At 35.2% G+C, this 16,317-nt stretch overlaps 1 protein-coding gene across 1 annotated transcript in view; it reads right to left on the bottom strand.

Annotated features, from left to right (window-relative positions):
- Nucleotides 1-16,317, bottom strand: part of LOC149794153 (coronin-2B-like) — a 174,938-nt gene that overhangs the window by 15,610 nt on the left and 143,011 nt on the right. Inside the window, exons 14-16 of the mRNA XM_089968234.1 lie at nucleotides 12,035-12,237; nucleotides 6,404-6,584; nucleotides 1,062-1,277 (exon numbers count right to left, since the gene is read on the bottom strand). Of these exons, the coding sequence (XP_089824360.1) occupies nucleotides 1,062-1,277; nucleotides 6,404-6,584; nucleotides 12,035-12,237 (600 nt within the window). The remainder of the gene's footprint in view (nucleotides 1-1,061; nucleotides 1,278-6,403; nucleotides 6,585-12,034; nucleotides 12,238-16,317) is intronic.

The following is a 16,317-nucleotide window of genomic DNA, read 5'->3' on the forward strand; positions in this document are numbered from 1 at the left end:
AGACCATTACTATTCAGTTACAAGTTCTAAAGTGAATACCATTCCTATTCAGTTACAAGTTCTAAAGTGAAGACCATTACTATTCAGTTACAAGTTCTAAAGTGAAGACCATTACTATTCAGTTACAAGTTCTAAAGTGAATACCATTCCTATTCAGTTACAAGTTCTAAAATGAATACCATGATTACTATTCAGTTACAAGTTCTAAAGTGAATACCATTCCTATTCAGTTACAAGTTCTAAAGTGAAGACCATTACTATTCAGTTACAAGTTCTAAAGTGAAGACCATTACTATTCAGTTACAAGTTCTAAAGTGAATACCATTCCTATTCAGTTACAAGTTCTAAAATGAATACCATGATTACTATTCAGTTACAAGTTCTAAAGTGAATACCATTACTATTCAGTTACAGGTTCTAAAGTCAATACCATTACTATTCTTCCTTTTCCACAGCACAAGACACCAGGTTTGGTATGAGATGTCCTCTAATGCAAAACATACTGATCAACTTGAACAATCAATAATTATAGCTTAGCACTGTTTGCAAAACAAAAGCAGTAAAATTCACCCAAAATGAATATATTTCAATTCTAAAGCTAATCTCCTATTGCAAAATTATGTAAATCACTGCATAGTTTAATATTAGGATCTTGAAAAAAAAAAGTGACTATAATCTTGTTCATTCCAAATATGTTTACATTTCTTATTTCATAGTGGTTCTAGGAACCAAGGTGATGAAGTTCCATCACAGAACACTGAGATTATCTAGAAATTTAATAAATCTGTCTGAGATCTTGACAGATACATACATTATATCTTCAAAATAACTGGAATGCTATTAACAGTAATCTACTTTGGCATTATTATCTTTGCTTTCTGTAGAAAATGGAATGGGCTAGGTATACAGATAGATAGACAGAGAGAAACTGGTTATGGATGGGAGTATCATTATGGAACTCAACATTGAATTTTTCCACTTCATCAAATTATTATAATTTTAATGGTTGCAATGGTAATTATACTACAATGACCATGGTTACATTATACTGCATGACTTACTTGACCATTTTCTTGGTTATTCTCTGCATTATTTCCAAGAATCATTCTCCCAAGAGAGGAGTTTGACCCATATTTGGGCATCTGAGACAAGGCGACATCTCTGCTTGAATTAGTTTTATAAAGCTTGAGATTTTTGTTATTTTCAACAACTTCTACATCCAAAGGATCTAAGAACTTGGCTGGGGAATCTAACGCCTGAAATCGCTTGGAGGATTTCTATATTTTAAAAAAATATAGAGAAAACAATGAAAGCTTATCACAAACACACATATATATATATATATATATTGACTGCATGCACATGCTTGTGATATTCATAAAAATATGGGTACTGCAAATGTTGTTGTTGTTGTTGTGGGGTTTAACGCCATTTTTCAGCACACGATAGGATATACATGGCAGCCAGTATTAAAGATGGAGTTAGAACCTGGGAAAACCTCGGAAAGAACCACTGACCCACGAGAAGCTACTGACAAGCTTTTTCACATACCCACATTGGCTGAATCGAGACTCGAACCCATGCAGATAGAGCTTAGATGGCAGTGATCCATAAAGGAGAGTGCTTTAGACCACTTGGCCATTCAGGGCCCCGTACTGCAAATGGCATATAACATTAAGCTTTCAAACATTTCGTTGCTCAAGTGCATTTTCTGCAGTACACATCATGTACACAGGAAAATACACATAGAGATATAGTTCCAAGAGTACTCTTCAAGTTCAATCTTCACCTATTTTTCAAATCTATTGGGCTCTTTCTGTGGCAAAGGAATTATTATTTATGTAATACTTGTACCAAGTTTTGTTGAAATTTGTTGAAGAGAACTAAAGTTCTGGTTCAGAATATTTAAATACAAATATACTTTTAGCAAAAGTTATGCTTGTGTAAAAGGTAGACATCCCCAAGTCAACCGGGGTCCTTCTTGGTCAGAGAAGAAATTGTGTTGAAAGTTTGCATAGAAATAGACTTTGTATTGCTGATATTATTCTTTGGTAATAAAATGCAATGGCCAATTCTACTTTTGTGACAGAAACATTGACCTTTAAGCCAGTGATCTGCAGATCAGTAGGGTTCTTTCGATTAATTAATAAGGGAAATATATGTACTTTTAAAAGAAATGCAGTTCATAGGCAAGATTCATTTTCACCAACAATAACATTGTCTTTAGAGATACTGACCCCAAAATCACAAGTCTTTTTTGTTGTGTTAAGTGAAACACATGTCCAAAATCACACTGAATATATCAGTTCACTATAATGTAAGTAGCACCCAAAAGCCTAAACAATGTCCTCCCTTGAATACCGATGGAAGACTCTTGTTGACAGGTAAAAGTACAATCAAAGACAAATATGGAGTCAGGACATTTTCTTTTCTCGGTGAGAAATCACCCATACTGAGAGAGACTGGGATACTGCTAAAAGAAAATGTGGCAAGATCTTGCATAACTGAAGAGAAATCAAACAAATCCAAAAGCTTACTATTTTAAAAATTAAAATAAATCAATCAATTAAAATAAAATTAATCAACAATTAGTTCTCATCCTTAAGACAATACATATTCTGAAATCTTATCCCCATCAACACAGTCCAGTCTCATTTATCTGACATTTTATCTGAACAATCACTATTTGGTTAATACTAACAGTATCACAGATAAAATAATTGGTGAAAATATTGACAGAACTACAAGTTTTACATTGTAAGTACATTTATAATAAATGGGTACCTTAGCTCATATCACATGATTCATAACCAAGTTAATTTACTTTCAAAAGTAACCATAACTGCTATTCTAGTAAGTATCATTCTATCTGGTGTGCAGATTATGACAAAACACATTTGTATTTTCCCATTTCAGAGTCATGAAAATAAACTGCCAATATTGTTTACATGTGGGAAGGAATACATTTCCAAAACCCCAAAATAGTAAAAAAATAGGAATGAACACATGTCATGGTGGAAAAAATGTAATAGCATACACATTGTGATAATAAATAAAGTTTTTTTTTTAACTGTATTATCATGTGACTCATAATCTAGTGCTAAATTATTTTTTGGGGGGCCAGAAATACACTGAAATCAGTAGTCTAAGAATGTTAAACAGTGACAAATGTTTCATATAAAAGTCATATAAAATGTACGACTAATCATAAGATTTTCCTAACTGATGATGATTAATGTCTTAGATACTGAAAATGGCAAGGACTTCATCCAAAATTGATCACAGAAAATGAACATTGCTGAATCAAGCTGAGTAATCAAAACAGCTATTCTTTTGACCACACCCAACTGACAAGCTCAAGTCAATTGGTGGCCTTCAGTGGAATAACATGGATTTTACCTCCAGCATATCAAACTATTTTAGTGTCATTAAATTTCAGTGAAACTTATATTTCAGTCCATTAGCAACATCAAATCTTAGCAAACTGATTTGATCTATAAATGTTAAATTAATTTCATACTGTCTATACCATCAAAAAGAATGCTCACAATGAGTGCTAAAGAAGCACTCCTCCCCCCAAACGTAATTACTTTATTCTAACACAACTGCCAAATAACATGAATCACTGCCAAAAGCATGGACATTCAAATGAGACACTCCATTTTTGTAAAGCATGCCTTTTATTTAGCAAGAAGAAAACAAACTTAATACAAAAATAATAACAATGTCATTAATCTTATTTGTGGGCATATGGATGTACCGATGGGCATATGGATGTATCGATGGGCACATGGATGTATCGATGGGCATATGGATGTACCGATGGGCATATGGATGTATCAATGGGCATATGGATGTATCAATGGGCATATGGAAGTACCGATGGGCATATGGATGTACCAATGGGCATATGGATGTATCAAAGGGCATATAGATGTACCAATGGGCATATGGATGTATCAATGGGAATATAGATGTACCAATGGGCATATGAATGTATCGATGGGCATATGGATGTATCAATGGGCATATGGATGTACCGATGTGCATATGGATGTAGCGATGGGCATATGGATGTACCGATGGGGCATATGGATGAATCAATGGGCATATGGATGTACCGATGAGCATATGACTGTATCGATTGGCATATGGATGTACCAATGGGCATATGGATGTATCAATGGGAATATAGATGTACCAATGGGCATATGAATGTATCGATGGGCATATGGATGTATCAATGGGCATATGGATGTACCGATGTGCATATGGATGTAGCGATGGGCATATGGATGTATCAATGGGCATATGGATGTACCGATGGGCATATGGATGTACCAATGGGCATATCGATGTATCAAAGGGCATATAGATGTACCAATGGGCATATGGATGTACTGATGGGGCATATGGATGAATCAATAGGCATATGGATGTACCGATGGGCATATGACTGTATCGATTGGCATATGGATGTACCGATGGGCATATGGATGTACCAATGGGAATATAGATGTACCGATGGGCAAGCACACCAAAGTGATCTTACATTGAGCTTTAAATAAAGCAGTCTTCATAATAAAGTTGCAGACTAAACATCCTTCATATTCAAGAACAACATTCACCTGTTATTCTACCCACACATTTGCCAAACAATATGCCCACAAATTCTTGGTAATTAATATCCAACTCTGATTCAAAAACCATTCGCCTGGATAGTCATCAAATTATACATCTGAACGTTATTCATCACAAAATTTCAAAGTGAATAAAATATTGTTCATTCATTCATTTTTGTTGATATCAATTCTTGAGGCTTTGGTAAAAATGGCAATCGCATTGGTACTCAATATTTGTGCTTTTTTGTTACCATATATAGTCATTACGTCATATCCAACTGCAAATTTTACAAAATCAGATTTACTGTTGCATAATGCACTGGCACATATTGGTCTACGCAGTTTGTCAGGTGTACTCAGTAGAAACAAAGTATAGACCCTGATCTGCAAGAACAATATTAAATGAAAGATCAGTGTCTATGCTGTTTGCAGTTGGATGTAACTTGCAAGAGAGTGTATATGGTTGAGTTCTCATGTTTTTGCAGAAGGATCAGCATTTGCCGAGTCTTTAAGTTCATGGTTCACAGAAACCACAATGTCCATGAAAATTGGTACCCCACATAAAAACAGTGAATTTATTGTTATGCATATCTATACTGTGTGTTTAATTTTGTCCATGATTGCAGATTGTGAAGGTAACTTTTGTAAACAAGATATTATATAGCCAACTTTGTTTATGAGTGTAGAATAAACTTTCAAGATAATATTTGTAAACATGTTGTTGAATTCTAAGTTCAAGATACTGGTTTTCCACTTGGAAATTCCTGGTCTGCCTGATGTTGTTCATGTTCTTTACTATAATTTTAGCAGAAGACCCAATCTTGTTTATATGTTTTTATATGAAGGTTGCTTACATACGAATTATTTATTACCATCTTAACATCTGTAGTGGAATGAGTCTTTTAGTTGTTTTCAGTTATAATTTGTGATGATTCATTTAGTTTAATTATTCACTGGAATTACAAAGTGCTCATTGATATTTTTTAACTAAATCACAATTTTGGGATTATTGTCAATTCATTTAAAGACATCCTAGATATTATCATTGTGATATATCAACTCTGTTGGCACACTGACATATTCAATGATATTGGTGGATCAGCACATTCAAGGACTCAAATGGAATTCGTTAGAAACACTGTAAATCTGGAGTTGTGATAGAACTTTAAGGACTATCTAAGATTTAATTCATTCACAATACTGTAAGTTTTTTTGAAATTTTTACATTATATTGCAGGGAAATAATTTTTTTTGAAATTTACTAAACTTGTTGGATCTTCTCTGTTACTTACTTTAAGACCATAGAGTTGTAACATGATGGTATTAGGGAAAATAAGTCCACTTGTTTAATTTAAAAAATGTACTATGCTCAGTAATATTTTGTGAGAATTCACTAAAAAAAAAAAGAATTGTTGGTTTAATACAAACACTTGATTTTTTTTAAATTTAAAAAAATCACTACATACTACAATACATACTGAAACAGTATTGCTCTATATCTGTTAAATGTTAATTCATTACACTTTACTTGCCACAATGCAAAATAAGCTGATGAATGCATGCAAACCTACCAAAATGCAATTCATAAAACATAGATATGATGATATACAAGGTATTCAAATAAATGTATGATGAAGAAGGCAGGTAAATTCAATCATATTAAATATAATTTTAATGCAATTCATAAAACATAGATATGATGATATACAAGGTATTCCCATAAATGTATGATAAAGAAGGCAGGTAAATTTAATCATATCAAATATAATTTTGATACTTACATCATGTTCTGATTTCCCTTGTATGCCATTAGTAATCATATCTGGTGGGTTGGTGGGAGCTGGAGACCAAGCATTTTTCTCCATATTTTTCTGTCTAGGGGAGACAACTACAGGTTCTGTAGATGTCTTTTTACTTTCAAAAACTGCTATTTTGTCATTCACAAATGGTCTATCATTGCTGCTGAAAGGGAATGTTAAAAAACTATTAATACAAGATTTGATTTTAACAACAAATGCATTTACAAGACACCGCTTCTTGTAATTCAGTTTCACTTCCAGCTAACACATTGTATTAAAAAAAATTGTACATGTACTCTTTGCCTTTTTCCTTAATATTTATATTTATTCTTATCCAACATGAAAATAAAGCTTCACTTAGATTGGCCAACACAGACATACAGAGAGAGAGAGAGAGAGAGAGAGAGAGAGAGAGAGAGAGAGAGAGACAGAGAGAGAGAGAGAGAGAGAGAGAGAGAGAGAGAGAGAAATAGTTAGTAGTATAGAAAAAACATGAAAATAAAGCTTCACTAAGATTCGTCATCACAGACATACAGAGAGAGAGAGATGAAAAAGTCAAGATCAACAATAAAGCAGTAATATATCTGATCATTCCCTTATCATGTCTGAGTGACTGTTTAATCATTCCCCTTTCATTATTTCATTATATGTGCATGTTCCATCATTACTGCCTGAGTGTCTGTTTGATTGTTCCTTTGTCAGTACATGTGCATGTTCCATCGTTACTGTCTGAGTATTTGTCTTATCATACATATGCATGTTCCATCATTACTGCCTGAGTATTTGTCTGATCATACATGTGCATGTTCCATTGTTATTACCTGTGTATTTGTCTGATCATACATGTGCATGGTCCATCATTACTACCTGATTATTTGTCTGATCATACATGTGCATGTTCCATTGTTATTACCCGAGTATTTGTCTGATCATACATGTGCATGTTCCATCATTACTACCTGAGTATTTGTCTGATCATACATGTGCATGTTCCATTGTTATTACCCGAGTATTTGTCTGATCATACATGTGCATGGTCCATCATTACTGCCTGAGTATTTGTCTGATCATACATGTGCATGTTCCATCATTACTACCTGAGTATTCGTCTGATCATACATGTGCATGTTCCATTGTTATTACCCGAGTATTTGTCTGATCATACATGTGCATGTTCCATCATTACTACCTGAGTATTTGTCTGAACATACATGTGCATGTTCCATTGTTATTACTTGAGTATTTGTCTGATCATACATGTGCATGTTCCATTGTTATTACCTGAGTATTTGTCTGATCATACATGTGCATGTTCCATTGTTATTACCTGAGTATTTGTCTGATCATACATGTGCATGTTCCATTGTTATTACCCGAGTATTTGTCTGATCATACATGTGCATGTTCCATTGTTATTACCTGAGTATTTGTCTGATCATACATGTGCATGTTCCATTGTTATTACCTGAGTATTTGTCTGATCATACATGTGCATGTTCCATTGTTATTACCTGTGTATTTGTCTGATCATACATGTGCATGTTCCATCATTACTACCTGAGTATTTGTCTGATCATACATGTGCATGTTCCATTGTTACTACCGGAGTATTTGTCTGATCATACATGAACATGTTCCACTGTTATTACCTGAGTATTTGTCTGATCATACATGTGCATGTTCCATCAATACTACCTGATTATTTGTCTGATCATACATGTGCATGTTCCATCGTTACTACCTGAGTATTTGTCTGATCATACATGTGCATGTTCCATTGTTATTACCTGAGTATTTGTCTGATCATACATGTGCATGTTCCATCATTACTGCCTAAGTGTCTGTTTAATTGTTCCCTTGTCAGTACATGTGCAAGTTCCATTGTTACTGCCTGAGTATTTGTCTGATCATACATGTGCATGTTCCATTGTTATACTGCCTGAGTATTTGTCTGATCATACATATGCATATTCCATTGTTACTGCCTAAATAACTATTTGATCATTCCCTTGTTAGTACATGTGCATGTTCCACTGTTCCTTTCACTTTGGTTGCATACACATGTCTCCATCAGTCATATACAGTAGACCACCTCTTGAATGGTACCCTTAACCAGCGGCCCCCCACTCCTTACGGCCAGTATCCATTGGCACTGATAAGTTTGTGTTCAAAAGTACCCCTCATGAAAGGCCACCCAGCTAATGCAACCAGCATATTAGTGCAATAAAATAAAATTTACCCCTCACAAGAGGCTGTATTTTATTTTAACATGTATCCAGAACCAGTATTTTATTCATAATGTGTGTTTAGTAATTCAATTTTTGTTTCCCGATGTCAGGATTTTGTTACTGAAAGAAGTGTTGACTAAAGTACATGTACCACTATGGTTAATATTATATCATTTACGCCTCATGAGAAGCCACATTTTTTCCATAAAGCCAAGAAAAACTCAATACAAAAGGCTAAGTACATGTAATCCAATTAGCCTTACTGCTGTGTTATCATAAGATGTCCGGTTTAGTCACTGATAATTGTTAAGATTACAATTATTGAACAGTAGTAACAGCTGAGAAGTGGCAGTACTGATGTACAATACCCAAGTCAGCAGGAAAATGGTCTGATAGTTTTTATGGCTTCCTTTGCAAGATGTTGAGCTTGTTTACTTTGATACTTAGTGGCTATTACTTAACTGACCATAATTGTCAAAATTACAAATCCTAACGACCACGAGGTCAAATCTGCATGACGTTAATGGTACATAATGAAGCCATCTTGGCTTCTCTCAGTGTAAAGAAATGTATAAAAACAATAGGGTACCAGACTGCAACTAACGAATCGTGTGACAAGATCACTTCCTTTAAAAACACACAGCAATTTGTTTAGATGCATAAAAAATTGTTTTACCAATATTGCAGTTGGCAACATGAATAACTTACTGCAAAAAGATCAACATGTCATCGAGGAAAATAAAAATGCTCAGTTTAGAAGAGAAAGTGAAAGTAATTCAACTAACCAAAAAGGGGGGATGAAGGATCCTTGCAGAAAACTGATGTCAGAAAGACTCCGATAAACAATATCATGAAAGATAAGAAAACAATTCCACAGAAGTGGGAACTTCAAGGTGAAATGGACAGAGAAAGGAAGATTGTTTGAGCCAAGAGATGTTTGTATCCTGATTTGAATGACAAAGTTTTTGAATGGTTTTGCACTGTGCGTGCTAAGATAATTCCACTCAACTATCGAATGATTCAAGAAAAAGCAACAATTTTGACAGCTGAAATGGGATATAATAACTTTACTGCAAGTAACAGATGGCTGCACAGATTTCAAGTCCGACACAATATTAAGTGTTCTGTCCTTAGTGGAGAATCAGCTGATGTTAATAATGTAGTTGTAGACGACTGGAACAAAAGACTAAACGATATATGCAGGGGATCTGACAGCAAGGACATTTTGTATCGTGTATGAGACTGTTTTGTTTTTTAAACTGTTCCCATCAAAGTGACAGATGATGTGATCTGTAGCATAATTATAGACAGTTTTAAAATGATATCAATGGTTATTCATAACATTCTTTTGAAAATGATAAAACAGTTTGTTTTACATTTATTTCACAACATGCATGTGATTTGTTAATGAAAATATTAAATGTTTTAGAATTAAATGTACTTGTGATTTCCTTCATATGTATTTACTATTCGCATTTGTCATCCTCCTCTAGAAAGGCCACTACATTATAAGGCCACTTCCCTGCGGCAATAGGAGAACCGTATAAAAGGGGGACTACTGTATACCATCTGAATGAATTCCTTCAAATATTTTCAGTGTTCCATCAACTTTAGTGACATTGTTCAGTTTCAATCTTTTGTGCTTTAGTCAGAAGTTATATCCAGCATGACCAATACAATCCCAATCAGTATATCCGATCATATTATGACATTTATTGAACAAACTTAACCATAATAAAAGCCATATTGAGAAAAAGTATGTGCATTATCCAATTTAACCCAACTCATTGGCTACATTCACTGGCAGGTAAGATGGACAATGCTTGTGCCCCATTCTCCATATGCAATTTAATTTGAGACCTATTGTACCATGCATTGGTGACATCTTATTCTGACCCTTTTCATCACATACCCAGGGACTCTGGAGATAAAGCTAAATAAATGATATGTCTCAAGTTACTTAAGAACTGTGACAAAAGGAAAATAACACTAGAAAATTGTTCTGGGAATGCAAATACCTAAATGCCAAACTTATCCAAGATGTGATGGACTGACTTATGGACACATGCATGGATGGGCTTATAAACATATGTTGTTGTTATTGTTATAGGGTTTAACGCCATTTTTCAGCACAAGATAGGCTATACATGGCGGCCAGTATTAATGGTGGAGAAAGAACCCAGGAAAACCCCAGAAAGAACCACCGACCCACGAGAAGCTACTGGCAAGTATTCTCACATATCCACATTGGCCGAGCCCGAGACTCAAACCCACACAGACAGAGGTGAGATGGCAGTGATCCGTGACAGAGAGCGCTTTAGACCACTCTGGGCCCCTATAAACATATATATGGACTCCTAGACATATGTATGGACTTACATGTGTATGGATTGACTTACATATGTATGGACTGACTCAAGTATACTTATGGACACATGTATGGGTGGACTCCTGGATATATGTTGTTGTTGTTGTTTTAAGATTTAATGCCATTTTTCATCACAAGATAGGCTATACATGGTGGCCAGTATAAATGGTGGAGGAAGAACCCCAGAAAACCCCAGAAAGAACCACCAACCACCACTTGGCCACTCGAAGTCCCCCATGGATATATGTCTGCACAGACTTATAGGCGTATGGATAGATTTAAGGGCAGACAAGGGTAACACTACACATGTCACGTTACAATGTTACAATACAAAACTAAAACAACAGAAAAATGGTCTGCAATGTTTGTTAGTACCATGCATTATTCCTTAGAAGCTCTGAGAGGTGGAGATGGAGATGAGACAAGTTTTAATTTGAAATGTTTACAGCTCACTTGTATACCACTGAAAAGATGCTTGCTAGACTCAGAAGCCCCAATTATTTTTCACCTTTAACCCTGCCCTAAGACACTCTGGGATTACACAGAAATCCTTATTGCAAATTTACTTGGAACAGGAATATCATCCACCAAGTCTTACTACTATATCATCAATGGGTTTTGCATTTACAAGCATGTGTTTGTTTGAATTGGATTTAAAAAGATGCTTTAACAATTTTGCAGCCATATCGCTACAATGTACAACAGTATAAGATGACATGACCTACCATATGTACTTACATATACGTTGAGTTCAACAGCAAACTGCACAGATCCAGATCTACCATCACATAATATGCTGGCAAATCTGGGTCTCTAGAGTCTGTCAGCACTTACCAGAAAAACAAACAACACAGACAATGATTTACCAGCACATTATGCAAGGTAGATCAGGGTCCATGTTTGCTGGTTGACTTGATTTATAAGAGAGTATAAACAGTATATCGTGGCACACTTCCTTTGGTCAGTCGTATAGTGAAGGATTAATGGAGACTTAAAATTAACAGTGTTAATATCTACCTTATGGAAACATATTCTTCATTGGTACTCAGCCTCTTGATATTCTTTAGAGATGCTGGGATACTGGTTCTACCTTCCTCCTGAGGTCTGTGTATAACCTCAGATGGCATTGTATTTGCCCTCTGAACAGGATGCTTCTCAGGTATAGATCGAGTGACGGCTTTGTATGTCGTTATCGTAGGTGCATGATCTAATCGACCATCCTAAAATGAGAGGGGAAGATATCCATGACAAATCAGTACATCTGTACTCAAAATGGCTATCAACTGCACCTTAAGCTCAAGCTAACAATTTTTTAATTAACTTTGGTAAAACATGAGGCATAAAGTGTGTCACAGAATAAACTGTCTTCATTTCATAAAAAAAACTTATTGAATATTAACAGATTTCATGAAAAAGCCACAAAACTATTTAAAACATTTAACTAAAACTATATAGATTCTGACCCCAAGTGACAGAATGAATTGACTTCAATCCCACATATGAACAGAACCCATGAATTTCTTAAGGAAATATTATCAAGTGAAAAACTTTAACCAATACCTAAGAACAAATTTTGTATGCCGGTGAAGTCAAAGGGTTAGCCATTGTGTTTCATAACAAATCTGACCCAGCTCTATAAATTCTAAGCATAAAGAAAATACAAATATTTCATAATAAATTTACCTAGTTTTATAATGAGGTATTCCAAGCATAAAAAAATACCAGTGTACTTATTCACGAACATTAATCCCCTTGCAAACAAGAGCACATTTGAAGTAGGTGTCAATATTCAGACTGATTTAGAAATTGACGCCAAGGGACTTGTCTTGTTACATGAGAACAGCTGAACCAGCCTCAGACCTGGACAGGATTCAAATCAATTACTCAATGGTTATGAGTCTTAAAGTAATAACAGTTGCCATGTGGGGGAAGGAACTAGATTTTAAGATGTAAAAACATACTAAGCTTCCAAGTCTACGGTCAAAGAAAGTTGGAGATAAAAATTACATCACCCAAGTAAAACAAGAGTACAGCGAATGTGACATTATACAGTCATAAGTGTTTAATAATTGAATGTGTAGGTAATGGTGAGGTATAGCTGACATTGGGCCAATAGGTCTGAATGGCCTTGACCTTTGGGCCTTTTGTTAAGGCATGCAGTCTTTAACTAAATTTAAATGTGCAGATACCATTCATTTAGACTTATCATCACATCTGACCTGTAGATGCCAGATTCAGTGCGCATCTTTACAAGCAGCCACAAAGTTTTGTCACTTTAGAAAATAAGTTATTCTGCCGAACCCATTTTCTTTGAGCCACTATGACTTTCACATTAAACCCCCAAATGTCGACTGAACCTCTTGCACACCTAAAGTTCAAGCCTCAAACAAACTCTAGTTGTTATGCAAAATCAATTTTCTTTCTTTCCCTTTGACCTGTGACTTTTCTCACAAGTCAACAGGCTTTTTTCTTATCCATTATACAAATAATCCACAAATCCTTAATCTTAAATGATTCTAGAATTGTAAAACAGAAGGGAAAGTGTGATGGATTAATTAACATACTAAGTCATGACCTTGATATTGAAGGCAAGCATCCCAACCTGGTAAATGGCAATCTTTCTAGTGGTGACGTATAAATATATAAGTTTCACCACTTAAGCTCAAACAGCTTTCAAGTTATAATGGATGTGACAGTGTAATATAGATGTTGTTATTTTGGGGTTTAATGCCATTTATCAGTGCAAGATAGGCTATACATGGTGGAATGTACTACTGGTTGAGAAAGAAACCAGGAAAGCTCTTGTAAAATGTAATATAGATATCTGTCAAGATAGCACCCCAGTTGTACATGATACATCTTGTAGCAAATGTATACAAGTATACAAATTTTCAACCCTTAATCTCAAACAGATTTGAAGTTATGGAGTGGAAGGGAAAGTGTGATGGATAACTTAACCAAGACCTTGACTTTCGATAAAGGACTTCTTTTAATAGTAAGTGTACTGGGAGCAAGTTTTATTCCCTAACAGCTTTAATGTTGATAAGCAGAGATAAAATTGATAGATGGATAACCTTAATTCACAAAATAAATTAAATTATAACCCCAATAAACCTGTACAAGTCTAAATGCACATTTATGTATTTATTTAGCAAAGAAGTAGTGTCAATATGCCAATTTTGCCCCATTTTGCCCTTTTGGGCTCTGAAATATGTCATAAACCTCTATCTCCCATGACTGGTCACTCTTGTGGATTATTAACATTAATCATCCGTAAGTTGCACATATCATGCAGCTGATCTGACATGGGGGATAAAAGCTGTGATGTGTATCAGGGGCCAAAAGGGGATAAAAGGGGCAAATACTGGCCAGATTAACACTACTCATACTACATACAACCCATGGATAATTTGCATGCATACATGTTCTTGAGGCTATATAAACATCAGTGGCAGGCAATACTCTACTACTGTTTTACTGTGTGGAGTAATTACATTAGCTCATGAAAATACCCAGTTGCTGACTGCACCATCAGGTGCGTAACTCTTCCAGGATTGTGTCTACAATAACGAAGTGATATTCACTGATGTATCCATCCCAGTTACGTTCACCAATGAACATTTTACACCAACACTGACTCAAAGGAGACAAAAATGATTCTGACTGTTACTCAACAAGGACATACTTGTTCAGGTAACAGTTATTGGGCAAAGATAATCTTTAGATGCAATATGTGCAGGCACAATTGGTGTGTTTTAAAAATGGCGCTAAACCATCAGAATACACAATTTAAGTATTCCCAAGACTTGTTATTTTCTATAATTGTGTAACAGTTGTACCAGTGAAAAAGGATGTTGTTGTTGTAGGGTTCAATGCCATTTATAGGCTATACATGGCAGCCAGTATAAATGGTGGAGGAAGAACCCGGGAAAACCCCAGAAAGAATCACCGACCTACGAGAAGCTACTGGCAAGCTTTCCCACATAACCACATTGGCCAAATCCAAGATAAACCCACGCAGACAGAGGTGAGATGGCAGTGATCTGTAATGGTGATCACTTTAGACCACTTGGCCACTCGGGGCCCCTGAAAAAGGGTAATTGGCTAGAAGTGCATGTGCATCTAACACTTGGACATGGATTGCTCCAGGGGCCTAAGTGGTTAGAGTGTCCACCTCGGATGTGGGATGTCGCAGGTTAAAGCCCTGGCCAAGTCATATCAAAGACATAAATATGGTACTAGCAGCTGCCTGGCTTGGCACTCAGCATTAAGAGACTAGTATTAGGACTGATCAGACTGTTGTCAGGAAAATGTGACTGGGTGGGATGCAATGCCGCATGTGTCTGCAGGACATCACACTAAACTGCCCCATTGCAGACATGTAGTGCTATGAGAAAAATTGTTAAGCTACATTAAAAGTAATAAAAACATACAGCTCTGGGCATGATGAGTCCAGACTGGGTCTGCCAGTCATGCAATTGTACTACATGATTGTATTATTAATAGAAGCACTATGACAGACCTTCAATGTTACTGATAGGAAAAAATAATTGAAACAGAACAACACTTACAAGATGAAATCACCAAGAGAACCACATTGATTGTGAAATACAAATGTACCTATTTGTTTGTAGTTGCCATTTTTGGTTTTGCCACAGGAAATGTTCATTTTAACCACTGTAGGTGCACCAAGTGGTATTATTGTTGGGGTTATATAGATAGTAACCAGTTTAATTGGCAGTGAAAACAAATTTATTTTGATATGATTACATTCACAAGTACATGTTATTATGACTTTATGGTCTTAAGATAAGTAATAAAAAAGAGTGAGAAGCAATAAGCTTTGTAATTTTTTAAAAAATTATATATTTCCCCAGGATACAAAGTAAAAAATGTAAAAAGAAAACATTGTGAATTAAATCCCAAATAATCCTAGAATTACTAACACAAGTCCTAATGAATAAAGTCCTGAATAAGCTTTAGTGGTATTCCAAATAATTTCCAATGCTTAAAGTGTTGATGTGCCTGTAATAGCTGGTAGTCTTAAATGTGCTAATGTACCATTGGTCTGAGTTGTAATGATGTGCCAACAGTCTCTCATTGAATCACAGTAAAATAATCCAAGGTTTACTTGTTTGAATTCACAATAATTCACAGTTAATGTCTTCCCAAGAAAGTTATAGAGCACTTTGTATTTCAAGAGAAGAATAATTTGAATTAAGTAATTTCAGCCCAAATCAAACACAAAACACAACAAATGATGCTGACTCAAGATCTTAAAGCATGACTGAATAATTTTT

This window comes from Sinohyriopsis cumingii, chromosome 8 (genome assembly GCF_028554795.1).
Source record: "Sinohyriopsis cumingii isolate HCF-2022 chromosome 8, ASM2855479v2, whole genome shotgun sequence".
In the NCBI taxonomy this organism is placed as follows: Eukaryota; Metazoa; Mollusca; class Bivalvia; order Unionida; family Unionidae; genus Sinohyriopsis; species Sinohyriopsis cumingii.